At 47.5% G+C, this 15,514-nt stretch overlaps 1 protein-coding gene across 1 annotated transcript in view; it reads left to right on the top strand.

Annotated features, from left to right (window-relative positions):
* LOC146190161 (uncharacterized) overlaps positions 1 to 15,514 on the top strand; it is a 195,215-nt gene that overhangs the window by 140,870 nt on the left and 38,831 nt on the right. The window contains exons 39-40 of the mRNA XM_084605427.1: positions 14,946 to 15,041; positions 15,221 to 15,316. Coding sequence (XP_084461553.1) covers positions 14,946 to 15,041; positions 15,221 to 15,316 — 192 coding nt within the window. The remainder of the gene's footprint in view (positions 1 to 14,945; positions 15,042 to 15,220; positions 15,317 to 15,514) is intronic.

The raw sequence follows: 15,514 nt of genomic DNA on the forward strand, positions 1-15,514 counted from the left end.
TCAGCACGTCGAGCACGGCTAATCTGCGCCGCAGCACCAGACGGCCCGGCTTCATCCATTGGGCGCGAAGCAAACGCGCGGCGCAGCTGTGTCCTCAGTTTTCCTTATATCATCTTCAGTGGTTCTTAATACAAATGAACGAAAATAGGCGCAATGTATTGCATCCCTCTTTGAAATCCACTGCTCAGCTTCCGAAAGGTCTGGGGTGGGATCTTAGGGGGAGAGAAAGAGATTTGAAGAGAATATAGGGCATGAGCAGTACAGATGCCCCTGAGAAAGTCTCTAGGACGAAGAAAGATAATCCAAAACCAGAGAAATGCACTTGAAGAAGAGGAGGTAAGCACAAGCTGCTTCAAGACGCGACGAGAGGCTCGGAGCCGAGGTCCAGGGAGCACCGCGCATACACGTATGCTCTCTGGGAGGAGTGAATGATGCGAGGGGAGAGATGCAGGACGCGCGAGCGACACACGACTGCTCATTCCGGAATAGCTTGTACAACCCTATCCGGCGATGTCCGCAACTGTGACACGCCCCGCTCTCTAACTGGCCGCTCCTCACTGATAAGTCGTGTGATGCGAGCACCTTCTCTTGCTCTTCTTCAAGTTCACGGAGAGAGAAAGCGGCTTCTGCTGCAGCTGTGCTGCCACTCCGCCTCCTCCATGCTAAGCTGCGCGACTCGCGTGTCGCCAGCTTCTCTTTCTCCACTTCAAGTTTACGAAGAGAGAGAGTTTCGAACAGACATCGGCCAAATCTGTGATTGCGGCTAGTAGTGCTACGCACTAAAAGAAAATCCGCTTAAGGCGAGTCGTTTCGCTTGTCATGCTTTAAGGTGTGCTTTCATAGCGACCACAGACCACGGCAAGCAACCACGTCCAATTGCACTTGGCGAGCGCGCACCATTGGAAATGGAGAAAAATACGCAATATGTCCCTGGGCAGGTAAGAGAACCCCCACGAGGTGACGTTTGCACATCTTCGCGGCTAACTGCGCAGAAGCTCTCAGGGAAGCAAGCTGTCACGTGCGGAAGCTCTCTTGCCGATGAAGAGAAAGCCTGTGCTGACAGAGATATGTCGCCATCGTGCGTGAGTCGCGCTTCGCTTGCGGGCTCCCCAAGACAGGGAAGCCCGTAGGCGGTGTTTTAGTGTGACACGGCATACCAGTGTATGTTATCGCGGCGCAAAAATGGAGAGATATCTACACTGCGCCTAGTGCCTGCGACGGACGAAAAGACCTGTGTATAATGTGGGTTAGGCAACATTGCACAGACTAGCGAGATACGAGACCTGAGGCTCTCCTCCTTTGAAATACTCGGAGCAGGACGGAAAGCGAATATCGGCAAAAAAAGAACACAAGAGGGGTGGTCGCTGTCATTTGCTGTGAGAAAGATCAGGCAAAGATCAGACAGTAGCAAAAACAAACTATACATTTATCACGGTTAGGCCAGATGCGAACTATACTTGTCCAAGCACATCGATTTTCACTTTCATTTTCGCTTCGATGTTGGATCGCACGCACTCCATACGATACGTTAGGCGCCTTACGTGTTTTGTGGCTAATTTTTGTTTTCGCCCCGTGACCAGTTGTTGCGAACTAACAAAAGTGCCTGCATGGTTTGAAAATCGTCTGTGTCACTCGAGGTCCCAGAGCCCTGCTGATCTCGATTTCCATCTCAAAACCTCTGTCCAAGCTCCTGCCACTTCCAAACACCACTGACATAGAGATGTTAAAACGCAGCTTTAGCTAAGCTGCACGGCACGAACATGTCTGCACTGCAAAAGAGTGGCGTGTCTGATATGACATCCATGGATGACAGTCAATTCCCGTCTGAAGAGGGCTGCCCAGGTTGGCAGCTCCTACCGTTTAGGCCATGACATGTGGTCTCGAGACACCACACAAACCGTCGACACAAGCGCCGCTGCTGCGAGGACACCACACAAGGGCTGAATGATGCAGTGTACAATTTAATGCTATCGTACCAAGAACGCTACACAAGAGCAATGTTCAAGTAGGATAACTTGAGCTGGTTTCGTATTCTCAACCGTAGGCTTACTTTATCTAGAGTGCAATGAATCCTTTATTCACACTTATTCTCTCTCTGGAAAGCTATTTCATTACTCTTTCTTTCTTTCGAGAGCATGTACACTTCAGGTACATTTCTGCAATGACAAGCATCTCATACCATGGACAACATGTCTGCTACCTTCAATTTCATTATAAAGCGAGTGTACCGTCACAAGCGAAAGGGTTCTGAGAACACTATAGCCTTGCACTAGCTGCGGAACAGGCCAGAATCTTAATATGCCTGTACTCCGTGAGAGCCTTTTGTGGCAGCGCTGGGAAAGCCACGGGGCCGAAACGCATTATCTCTAGCGCAGTGAATATAGTCCCCAGGTTAACATTAGCAGCTTCGCCTTAAAACATACGGGAGTCATCAAGCTCGTTATTTTTTTAATTTTCTAGCAAAGCTGCCATTATTACACACTGGAACGTGACAGCGAAGAGTTTCTCTTTTTTTATTTCCCGGAATTTCTGGGTTCGTGTCCGTCTCAGGTCTTCGATACACCCACCACTCTGAAAGAAAATGGCGTCTGCTCTTCTGCTCTTTGGAGCCCGTCGTGAACGTCCGAAGCCGTACCTTTTCTATCGTCAAAGAAGATCAAAGTGAGATTGAAGAACCGACGGTTCTCAAAGCAGGCGAATGATATGGCACGCAACATATGTGCTGGCGTAGAGTAGTCAATCTCAGCCGCAAGCATCAAAGTCAGCGAGCTCTCTGGAAATCTCCAAAGCGCAGAAGGGTGAAGCCGTCATCTGAGCTTCGTTAAAAAAAAAATGGAAAGACAGGAAGACGCGGCTTCAGAGGTACGACACATTACCTATCGCTGCTATTATGCCTAAAGTGTTTCAGTATTATGTGCGTGACGAAGTGACAACGCTACAGAACGACGTAATCGATACCCTGACAGGAGTATGTGTAGGTTGTGCCCTGCTTTTGCTCGTGCTTGTAGCGCTCAAGATCATTGTATACCAACTTGCTCAATTGTCTGCCATGATGCCGTACATAAGCGTCTGTATGTTGCACAGAATTCTAAACTCTTTCGGGTTTGCGAAGCGCAAGCAGAACTCTTTGTTTCTGGAGAGAGACGATGCCGTCGACGATTGGCGACCAAAGTACCTTCGGACAACGCGGGGAGTGCGAAAGCAGCAGAAGCAACCAAAACTTTTATCGCGTATTTTGAGAGTTATCACTGCATGCGGGCCACTCGACCACTGCTCGATTTTCCAGCTTCGCGACTGCTGGTCGCAAATCGTTAAAGCAATCAGCGGCTCAGCTGAAGTCAGCTTACTTTACTTTACGTGGTGAACAGTGAAGAGAGACAAGATGTGGAAAGCGACCGGCAGGTCGCATCTGCAAGTGTGAACATCGGTCGCGCTACGCGCGGCTCTCTGGTCGCATGCCACAGTTTGTCGCACGCACTTCGCGAGTCGCAAGTGTGGATATACCTTTGCAATGAAATAGCGCAGTGCAGTGTCTGGAGTATCTCGAATGTATCTGGAGAGACAGGCGCATAATAGACGGAGGGTTGAAATCTGGGTCAGTTGGTACATAGTCAGAGAATAAAAACCAGCCAAGGGACGAGGACGAAGAAAGACGATGTACACACGAAAGCTGTACAGCTTTCGTGTATACATCGTCTTTCTTCGTCCTCGTCCCTTGGCTGGTTTTTATTCTCTGGCATAATAGACGAAGCGATGTGGTCATACGCGTACAGCATTTGTTAAAAATGTAGAGCCCAGAGAGGTCTAGCCGTGTAGCGGCTCTGATCTAGCACAATAGGGAGGTCCATCTCAATGGAGAGGGTAGGGCCCAGTATCTTCTTACCATCAAGAAACTTGGAAAATTGAAAATTCATTACAAGCCGCACGAAGTGGCTCAAAAGCAGGCACCCTGGGCTCTACAATTTTGGCAAAGACTACGTTGAGCGCTGCCGGCTCCGTCATGCTTTGTGATGGCGATAAAAACTGTCCAGGTGCATCTTCCCGCGTAGGCTGCGATCACATTCCATTTATAGCGACGGGGCTGTTTGGGCACTCGTTGCTCAGGTGCCTATGTGAGAGGTGCATGGGTAGGTTTATGCTTTATTTAACCTATGTATGCTGTAAATCGAAGACCACGTGAGATTTCCTTTAGGCTCAATATTTGTTTCCTTTAGCTCCCCGTCGGTAACGAAGGGTACAACTCCCTCAAAATCCTTAGTACAAAAAATTACATTCCTGAAGAGTAAGCCGTCGAAAGTGCTTGTTCCACCGGCCGTGGAAACAAGACTGAAACAACATTGGAAACTAGACTCCGTGGAGGCCGGCCGACCGAGCTACGTGGCGGAGGGAGAAATTCGAAGATGTTCCGCCCCCATAGCTTTCCTTTCACTGGCAAAAAAGAGTTGTGGAGTATAATAAGCCATGGGTACGATGTGCCTTCAGTCTTTTAACGCGTTAGCGTTAAACAGACCATTTCCCAGAATATCCGGCGTCGGCATAGTGAAGCGAAAAAATTAGTTGTGCTTTTAACTGTGGTTAACCCTAGCTGAATCGCGATAGCAACGGCGAAAGCTTCTTTTGCCAGCTACATTATTCCCCTATCACGCCCTATCACTGTAAGTACGTGCTACATTATTGGGGACACTTAAGCTCATCCTTTAAGAGTATGACGCGAGAACGTGAGTTACCAATCTTCTCCTTCTTTTTCTTTTTCTGCTCCTCCTCCTCGGCTGTTCAAGGTCAAGCCGGGACCACGCGACGGATCGAAACCTGGCGCAGTATTTCTGTCGCTATAAAATCCCGCTTTTTAGTCTGCCAGGTGGAAACGGCAGCGGACACATGCGGGAACTGATTGGTCGTATAGTGCTGTGGCGTCACGCGACCACGTCACATGGTTGGGTGTTTGCAAACTCGGACTTCTCATTTTAAATGGGAGGGCGAAGGGAATCTAACTCCGAGGTCTACGCCTATGCTGGGTGGCTTTTCGCGTAATGTATTCGCGTACGACTCTGTACTCAGATATAGAGGCTTAGATTAAGGGATTAGGCTAAAGGCAAATTCAGTGCAAGCGACCGAAGATCCGCAAAGCGAGGCGCGGTAACACCATCGCGCCATAACCCTAAAGGCGTAGCTTGAGTGCGCTCTTCCCTCTCCCTCATCCTCAGATTTTTCGACGCGAGGGGCAGCTTTCTAGTTTAAGAAAAAAAGCTGTCCGGAGTTATGTGACAAACCGAATGCGACACATGAGTTCCAAGGGACGCGGTCTTGTAGACGCTGACCTCCTGTGCAGTGCTCATTCTTTTTAATGCACGTGCAGATGATATCTCTTGCACGACCTAAATGATTACTCAATCTGCATTAAGATAGAAAGCTTTTGTTTATTGAACTCAGCTAGACAGATTCCATACCTTAAAGCAAAAACAAACGTCATAGAAAGGTATGTTAGCCGGTTAATTGATAACGGTATCTTAGGTGCGCTGAATAATGCGAGAAACGTCAACGAGAATTCCCTGTTCGTGTCTGTTTAAACGGAAGCTTTGCTGAATTTGCTAGGATCGTACAGGTGGTCGTCCCCTGCTAGCGTATGGAAGGAACTACGTCGTATTCGTGTTGTTGATGAGTTTGCACAAGTAGCATTAAAGGGATACTAAACGGTAACTCGGTTTGGAACATACAGATATGTTCTTGCCAAAAATAACGCGTTTGCGCGAAATCCATGGCGCCATCACAACACCAGGGACGTAAATATGACAGCTCTAAATGAACGCTGTTGCGCCGTCTCGATTGGCGTAGATGGGATAACGACGTCTCGTTTAAAACGCTGCTAAAGAGACGCAGGAGAGGAGCAAGTTCGGAACCGCTCTCTACGGTGCTTGTCAGGTCTAGCGATCTAGCACCCATTTCGAATCGGCCACTTTATACAGGCAGCGGGCGGTGCCTAAGCAGAATGTTCATTTGGGCAAGTTGGTAGACGCTCACAATTGTAAAACCGCGCGAACAACGGTAGACAATCATGGGCGGTATAAGTTTGCACAGTCCAAAAGTGAGTTTATTATCGCATTACTGTTTTTTTACCTTTGGCTCTTTCAGCTAAAACTAAAGCAATTTTTCAAAGCATAAAGTAGAATTATTTTAGGACACCAAAAAGAGTTGAACACAAAACTAAATTAAGCTTCGGCGGACCTTTGGCACTATTACCGATCAATCTACGGCGGCCCAAGTAAGGCCACATTTGCTATCGTATGCGCGTTGATTAGTTAAACTGCACAGGAAGTACAAATTACAGTTGGAACCAACATTGTTCTGAAATTAACAAAACAAAGCGGTAACTTTTCTTTCTGGGGCAAACATAAGCGGCCGTGCAAAGGGAAATTTTAAGATTTACTTTCGCTGCGACAAAACGTTTAACCGCTTCAATTTTGCTGACGAATGAATGAGAAGAACGTCCAGTTGAAGTTCCACTGATATCTGAGGAGGTCGGCTTGAGTATATACGGAATAGGGTACCCCAGGCGGTTGCCTTATTGCTTGTGGCCAACCTAGAGCATAAAATTGTGCTCAGCGGCAAGCATGCATGGTCGTTGGAATCATTTAAGTCTCGGAAAGTGTATTGAATGGCTGAGAAAGAATTACGAGGGAAGAGTTACGGGGTCCCTTTAAACTATGTCTCCGACTACACCTGTGGCGCTCACAGAAACAAAAAGGCGGGAGTGGCCATCAACCCTGACAAGGTTGTGCCTGCACTACCAGTCAACCTACTTGGCGCTTCCGATGAAGTTGACTAGCTATGGGCGGTAAAGTTCAACAACGGCTTGTTTCTTGTGGCTATCTACTTCTCGCCTACCGCGCTTATCAAAAACGTCCACGCATTGACCGCACATACATCAAACAAATGCTATTAATGGAGCACTTGACTCTAGATAAAAACGGAAACAAGTACTTCATTCCGCCTACGCGCGAAAACATCCCATTCCTCTCCCTCGTTCCCCCTCCAACTGGTGTGAAGATCTCAGAAAGTACTAAATTATCGAGACCTTATTTTCAAAGCCACAAGGCTTCCATCAACATCATAAAGGACTTGGAAAAAAGTAACTTTAGGAACTAACATGCTTAGAAAACGTAATGAATTCTGTGCACATCTACAAGACTCTAAAATTGTTTGCCTCAATATCAGGCATTAAAATAGCTGCGCTCACATTTCCCTTACCGAGTGTCGTTATCGTTTATGTTGAATGCCTAACGAAGGAACAAGACTGCTGTTGATTGGTACCAGAACAAGACTGCCTGCAGAGGCTGCACGAGCCACGGCACTGTCTTTATTTTCTTCGCCGGGCAGCGCTCGATATCCAGGTTCCCAGCGGCACCCAAGAGGACGCTACAATCAACGTTACTGCTACAATGTCTTTGTATTTCTCGGTTACTTATGAATATTGTCAAGGGAAAACAACGACGACAAAGTGCTGGGCTCGCGTGTGGAACGTGTGGACGACGAAGTGTGCGTGGTTCGTTCTGGGCGCCGCTGACCTGAAGTTGTTCTTCTGCGCTGCGATCAGCTACCCCTCTCTAAATATCTGCAAATACACGGATGAATTTATTGAAAGGAAACACAGAGAGGTTGGCCTGAAGGATTGAAATGTGGCCTGCTACTCTGCACTGTAAATACATTCACTCTTTGTGTACGTACGTACATCTACGCTACATTATTTGTGGAGGTACGGGGCAGCCTATCAGTAAGCACGGAACTCCGCAGCGGTATTCGGCTTCCCGGTTCTTTAGCCCAGCGACGGGGACACACCATCGGCGTCCTCTACCCCGGCAATCACCATTGCCCACCTGCGTGATCCCAGAACCTTCAATGGAGTGAATGATGTGGAGGACTGGCTTGCTGTGTACGAGCGCGTGAGCACTTTACTTTTATGTCAAAGGACAACGACGAGACAAAGTGCTCACGCTCGTGCTCGTGTGTAGAACGCGAGGACAACGAAGTGTGTGTGGTTCGTGCTGGGCACCGCTGGCCTGAAGTTGTTTGTCTCCGCTGTGGTCAGCTACCCCTCTGTACATATCTGTAGATACATCGACTCTTTGTGTACGTGCATCTACGCTACGTTATGTGTGTTCAACTTCTAGAGTCTAGCTTCCTGTAAGAGCAATAATGCATGCATTCCCTGCGAACAGCTATAGCAGGAAGGTGGCATACTATATTTGTGCCCCGACTGCTTTCCACTTTCAGGAAGTGGCATTCTCTGTTAGTCTTACGCATAATGCATGTTCTGACTGTGTAAGTTTTCTAAATATAGAGGAGAGGGTACAAATGTTCTTTAATATTAGGGCACAACATCGATTAATGGCGATAGCGTTGCCTTTGGGATGTGCACGAGCAACTGGCAATCATTACAGTGACTACATCTACCGTAGGAGGTCAACACGGGCAAGAACCGGAATTACAGTTAAGTGGTTCTAACAAAGCTCTACTAAAATAAGCGCTGTATTCTGTCTTGCTTGAAAGCGGTCTCAAGGGGGTGTCAAATCGAATGGAGCAGGCAACTGAAGCACACTGCACTCACATTAAACCAGGCCGGAAGGTAGTTGACGACGAGCGTATTTCTCTAACCTTCATTTGCTAATCATGGTCGTTAAGAGTTTCGTTGTTTAATTCTCCCAGGCAAAAAGCCAACCAGCTGCAGTGACGAAGAAAAAACGACATGCAAGGGAATGGGCATGGAATGTGACTTCGGCGTCGGGGGAGCTCTATGCACGAGTAAACAATTTCTAATTAGGCCCTTTTTGTTTATATCTGGTAATGCTCGATCCAAAAATGTCCTTTTTTTCCTCACAGGTGAAACGCGCCACAGCTGTAATGAGACAGAGAAACATTTGTGTGCAAGTATGGGACTTGACTGCGATTTTCCAGCTGGGGGCCCCCTGTGCGTTGGTAAGAAAACATGATTATATAAAATTGGTCGGAATTTTATTGCGTTCAACTAGGCAGCGCATCTAGGATATGTCATATATTCAAACTAGTTTAAGGTTATATACTACAATATGGTGCGAAAAGTAATGGAGAGGTCCAATCAGGTCAAAAAGTCCAAACAAATTGTTGGAAAAACGTGACCATAAATGCCAGCATGCATTCGATCGGCATCAAAGTGCTAGCGTATCCCACTTGTTCCTAACCTCTCCTTTCAAAGTTCCAGCTTCTGCTATTCTTCCCTGCTTCTCCTGCATTTCAAGGTGCAACAGACCATTTGAGGGGTCAAATTTGTGTCAGGGTCAATTCGTCGAGCAGCGTGGCTACTTCGCTTATTTATGCGGAGATATTAAAATAAATACAATACATTCTTATTTTATTATGGCTTTCTTTTCAGAAAAACCTCGCTCAGAGTGTAACAAAAAAGAGAAGGAAATGTGTAAGGAAATAGGAAAAGATTGCGACTTTAGTGCCGGTTCTGCTTTGTGCATTGGTGAGTGAAACAAATTTTAAATTCATTACCACCGTATTTCATAAGTATGGCGGCAGTAAGCCATAAAACGCACGCGCTTTCTAGGATTCTGTGATACGGCACACATATTATTCAGAGTGCTTTCCGCGAGCAAACCCTTCAATTCCGTAGTGCTAACCTGGCACACAGCAGAGCCTAGAAAGGGGATAGGAAGAAAAGGGCGATAGTGCTGAAGTTACTATAGCATTGCGCAAATTCAAGGTAAAGTTGAAGCAAAAAAATTAGCAGAGTCTCACTGAAGGAAATATTTCCAGCTTTTTTTCTTTATTGTTGTTTAATGCGTCGTGGCAATTGCTTATAGGGCATCCTGCGACATAAAAAGTGCCGCTGTAATGTGTCGTAAACTATACAGCACTGAGGGCTCACCTCGGGACTTATGCAGGTTTTGTTAGTTTGTGTAAAGAGTGTAAAGATACATTCGTTAAGATTTAAAGTGTTCTTAAGAAATTGTTCAGTAGTCAGGGGATCGAAGAGTGTTATTGAGGTCACATGGCCATCCATAGAGTGAAGCAATATCTCTATTTCGTTTTTCGGATGCCGATAAGTCGTATTTTTTTTTTCCTTCTAATGCCCTTGAATACTTTTGTTCTTTTTTCCTTTGTTTTGGAAGCGTACAAAGTTTCGTATACGGTTACTGCCGAAATGCCTGGATTAAGCGTACGATGCGACAAACAGCTTTTTAAGCATTGGGCATTGCGATACATAAGGGCTAATGTTAATCATGGGAATGCAGGAAGATGGCTATTTTTCGGACCAAACCTAGAAATCCGACATTTGTTTCCAACTCTATATAGTGGGGCCCTTGAGGACGGAGGCCCGGTTCATTTGAACTCTTTGACCTCTGGATAGGCCCTAATACTGCGCCTTTTCTTTCCTGTGAAGCAATAACTATTAGTAGTAAAAAGCACTGAAGTACGCCAGGAGGACTGCTTACAGCTCCGCGTAAGGCCGGCAAGATGAGGCAAGGCAGGCAAGGCGGTGGAGCATGTCGGTAGGGGGATGTTATGGACGACTGCGTGGATGACGACGCCGTTCAGGCAGAATACGTCGCATGTCCTGCTGGGAGAACCTTCCAAAGATGCCTGTAGGCGGGACGTCAGTAGGGGCGGCTCCCGCCAGCCTGCCATTTGGTAACGCCGCCGAGAATGATGGTGAGGCTCGACAGGTCGCCACATGTGGAGGTCGTCTTGAAAGGACGACGACTACCACATTTATGAAGACCTAGGGCGACGACTACCGCAATGCCCGATGTTACGATCAAGGGAGTGCCGGCAGCAGCGTCCGGCCTTGGCGTTGGTCCAAAGCGTTCTTTCAGCTGCATGCAGGCGAGAACTTCTATTTTCTATGGCATGCAGCCACCGCTGACCCACAAGTCACTTCCTATAACTATGTACAAATATATTCAACTTCTGGTAATACTGCTTCCCGATTTTTAAAACCATTCAGAGCCTTTATTTACTTTGTTTTCGTTATGCTAAAGCAGCTTGAGCGCTACTGTTTCCCCTAACACGATTTTCATCAGTTCTCTTACAAACAGGAAACAATACATTCATCTTTTAGGTTTCTATATCCCCACCAAGTAGTTTAAACATACATAGCTCTCCCCTCTCTTCCCCACTTCCTTCTCCTCCAGGAAACTCGCTGATTCGCTAACGTACCTGGCTACCGGGCATTTCACTCTATAGCTACTAACCCCCTCTCTTCTATCTACGTTCGCCGTGACCTCTCGGCAGCAGCCCTTGAAATTCCTTCATCGCTCCAATCCTACCTAGTGGGCACACTCTACTATCTTCCTCAGGCTCACCCCAGCCTGGCACTGCTGTCCTTCTACAACTCCCCCCACTCACGCCACACATTTCACGACCCTAGGTAAATTTCTTAACACATTGCCCTCTCATACGGCTATACTTCTCTGCGGCGATTTTAATGCCCGCACACACTATGGGGTTATCCGCAGACCTTTTGAGCCGGCCGCCTACTCCACTCCATGGATGGCCCAGCAAGCTCACCTAACTCTCCTCAACACCCCCGGAGTATCACTAGGGCGGACACCTTCTCCCAACGCCACACAACCCCTGACCTCACTTACTGATCTGGTCCTATATCACCTCAGTGGTCAGCCACTGCCGATATCCTTCTTAGTGATTATATACACCCACTCCCAGGCTGCTATCCGTGCCATTCAATCTAAAAGTCTAACACGTCATCTGTCCACGGAGCTCGAGGTCGCACTTGTCACTCTACAGCCCTGCCCCGTCTTCCTCCGATGGATCCCTGGACACTCGGGGATTGACGGCAATGAGCTGGCGAACCAGCTCACCCGTGAAACTCGTAACCGGGCACCGTTCATCCCCTGGCTAAGATAATTGGAGGGCGGGTCGAGACGGTCTCTTCACGCCACCATCAGCGAATATTACAATGCTGCTCGCTTAGACCACAAATTCTACCCCGGGCCTCATCCTAATCTTTCCGTTCGGGAGGCTCATATCCTTCGGAAAATACAGTTGAACACACTCATAACTCCTGCACGGCTATATCTCTACAAATTCCGTTGTGATCCATCGTGCCCCAACTGCCCTTTCCCTTATGCCAACCTTTCCCACTGCCTATTTTCATGTCCGGTTGCATTGCAATCGGGATTCTTTCCTGCCCCCTCCCATAATATCTGGACCTCGGTGGACTGGCTTGGTGGTGAGGGTGAAGAATAGCGCCTGCTCGTCCAGCAAGCCACCGATGTATTAGGCGCCTAAGTGTTGCGCCTCAATAAAGTCTTCTACTACTACTACATAGCTCAAGGCTCCACCCTCGGCCCTATGTTTCTTCCTAAATATGAATTAGTTTTTTTTAGAATATTAACCTGATCTAGAGCTGTACTACATGCTAACGACGCAGCTCAAATATTTCGAAGCAAAAATGTTGTAGCACTGGAAGCAGTAATGAATTGCGAAACTCACAATAATAAATCAAAAACGAAACATTTTCGATTCTGTCCCAGCCACAAGGTAATTGCTCATTCTACCCTAAACGTTGTAATTGGTGGAAGGCCATAAAGTCGGTAGAGTTAAGAAATAATTAGGATCAATCTGCCTACTGGTAAAATTACGGCGAGTGCCTTAAACAGCACGTTCGTACAAAAATATTGACTACTGTTTCACTTCAATTGAAACGACTGATCGCTTTCCATTTGCCATGAAGGTTCAAATCCTGAAAAAACTGAGCCAATTTAAGACTTTATAAAACTTACTGACGATGTTTACATTCCTGTTTCTGTCAAACATGCCTGTATTTGTTTTGTTTTGCTGATTCAGACTCGTGCAGCTTATCTGTCAACGTTTGCCCTTGCCAACTGTTTTATAGGCAAGGAAAGGCACAGTAATTTTCACACTGCCGGGTTCATACCTGAACCATTCCGTAGGGAAGCCACGTGGGTAGGAACGAAAAAAGAAAGGTGGGAAGAGGAGCCGTACTGAAGGGCTGCAAAATTCCTTCGACTACCTGGGGATTTTTAACGTGCACTGACATCGCCCAGCACACGGACGCCTCTCCGTTCCGCCTCCACCGAAACGCAACCACCACGACCCGGTTCGAGGCCGGGTACTCCGTAGCTGAGGAACAATTTTCTCGTTTTCCGCTTTTTTACCTGTAAGATGAACATTGCTTAACCAAGGTTGTCATGTTATTATATATGACGGGGCATTCGTTTCGGCTCGCACGCAAAAGCGATCGTTGGAATAGCAAGTTGTGAATCATATACAAAACCGAATAATTGACACCGTATGCCGTTAGTGTAAAAGGTTCGCGCAGTAACAGGGGAGTTCTCCTATAGTCATGGGCGATGGAAATTAATAGATCTTATTGCCTGTGAGCGCTTATTCGTGAAATGCAGTGTGCTACCAACGCTTCTTAACAAAAGTAAAGCACAGTGAGGGGTGTCATTAGGTATATATACCACAAGAGAATATAACTTCGTTCGAGCAGCTTGTATTGCAGTAAGACGGCAACGAATACTTTACGAACGGGACGAATGACGCTTTGGGCTGAGCGTTCAAAGAAACCTTCGGAAGATAGGCAGCAGTAAGGGTTTACGCCTGGGATTATAAGAACTAAGCGGGGTCAAGCCTGCCTCGCCGGCTCTGATTGAGGAATTTCTCCCTCTTTCTCTCTCACATCTCTAGAACCACCTCTTATAACTCTTCGCTGGCTTCATCCGTTATGCGAATGTGCTACTACCAACATTCAAACAACACTTCAAGACAGGAGTCCGAAAACAAACGTTCCGGAATAATGCAGGCCCAAGTATCTCCCAAGTCAGCGCCGCGTCGGTCTGCTCCAACACTTTGGCAGCCTCATTTAACAGAGGGAGACGGCTTGTAGCCTCCCGTTCCTTCTTCTAGGCCACTTCAGGAATTCACTGTGTGCAAGACTCTTATCATGGCCCCTTTAATCTGATAACTTCCCAATTCAGTGTACTCTGCCACAAAGCACATTTACAACGGCAAGATTCTTAAAGAAGGGCTTTTGCTGCTCAAAACAGCGCCCAACTGTAATCGGTGTCATGAGAAAAACAATCACTAAAGAGACCTCACCACATCAAGAAAGGGGGGAAATGCCTTAAGGCTACGATGGCCCTCTTTCTCAAGTTGCTGCGCGCACGCCAAAAAAATTGGCGCAGATGGATGGACCCAGAAACTCCCAGACGGAAGCGCAGTCGATTCAGCAATCCCGGCCACCACGCTGCGCCTGATAGCCCCCGTATACATGGCGGGGGGGGGGGGGGGGGGGGGGGGAATTCACGCTGGCCCATGCACGTATTCCACTGCACAGGCCCGGTTATCTTCACTTCAGGTCCCTCAGAAGGCCGAGGGTGCTGCAGCCCATGGCTTCCAGAAATTTTCAGGCTTCTCTAGCGAACCGGATCAGAGCATAGTTTTGGGAGCGCTGCGCTCCTCCTGGTCTTCAAGTTTCGGCGGTGGTTAGGGAGCCTCGATGCGCGCGCCCCCACGGAGCGGCGGAGAGAAGACAGGGGGGGGGGGGGGGGGGGGCGCATGGAGGCACCCTAGCGGCGGTTATTTGAGAGCGCGCCACGCGGCGATGGCCTGTGCTGAACGAAGCCACAGTAGCGGTAAGAGACAGGCCCCTGCTTAGACGAAGTCGTGAAAGGAGAGCTGAGTTCATGTTTTAACTCAGCAAGTTGGTCGTCCTTCGCCTCTCTGTGTGTGAGCTACACGTCACCCGCCAAATCGATGAGCACTTCGGGGAGGTGCGGAAGAAGAACGACTAACGAACCTTAGTGCCCTCTTCATAAACATGTTCAGTGCTTCGCGGCTGTGAAGGATTACCTCTCTAACATTTTGTTGATAAGCAGATATTCGGGAGATTTTACGCAAACGTCTCCTCATTTGTCCAGGCCAGAAGAGAAAGAATTGCAACGAGGAAGAAGAAAATGCATGCGAGAAAATGGGCATGAAGTGTGACTTCGACGCTGGAGCCGCGCTCTGCATGGGTGAGCGACTTTGAATCAATATGTGGCTGGTTGGACAGCAATATAATGAGGAAAAAGGCGCCACTCACCTCTAGTTCCCAGTGAGCCTACGCCAGGCTTTTCTCACTTTTTGAGATAAGGTTCCCAAAATTCGAAATAAGATGTTTCACTAATATATTCCTCTTTTGTTTCTGAAACAGATGAGGGGCGCGAAAACTGTAACAAGGAAGAGAAGGAATTGTGTATCGCTATGGCCCTCGACTGTGATTTCAGCGCTCGAGCACCTCTTTGCATGAGTAAGTAAATCAGCCCGATTCGGTTTTTTTTTTTTTTTTTGTGCGGTAGGCTTGAGCGCCTCAGGTAAAGCATAGTTTTATGACACTGTATAAACTGTCGGGTGGTGCTGGAATTTGTCTTGTTCAGTATAGCATCGGCGAACTGCGCATTCTCTGACATCATCATCTGAATTAATATGTCAACAGCACTTAGCTGCA

Source organism: Amblyomma maculatum, chromosome 5, assembly GCF_055883805.1.
Source record: "Amblyomma maculatum isolate TAMU_Amacu chromosome 5, ASM5588380v1, whole genome shotgun sequence".
Classification (NCBI taxonomy): domain Eukaryota; kingdom Metazoa; phylum Arthropoda; class Arachnida; order Ixodida; family Ixodidae; genus Amblyomma; species Amblyomma maculatum.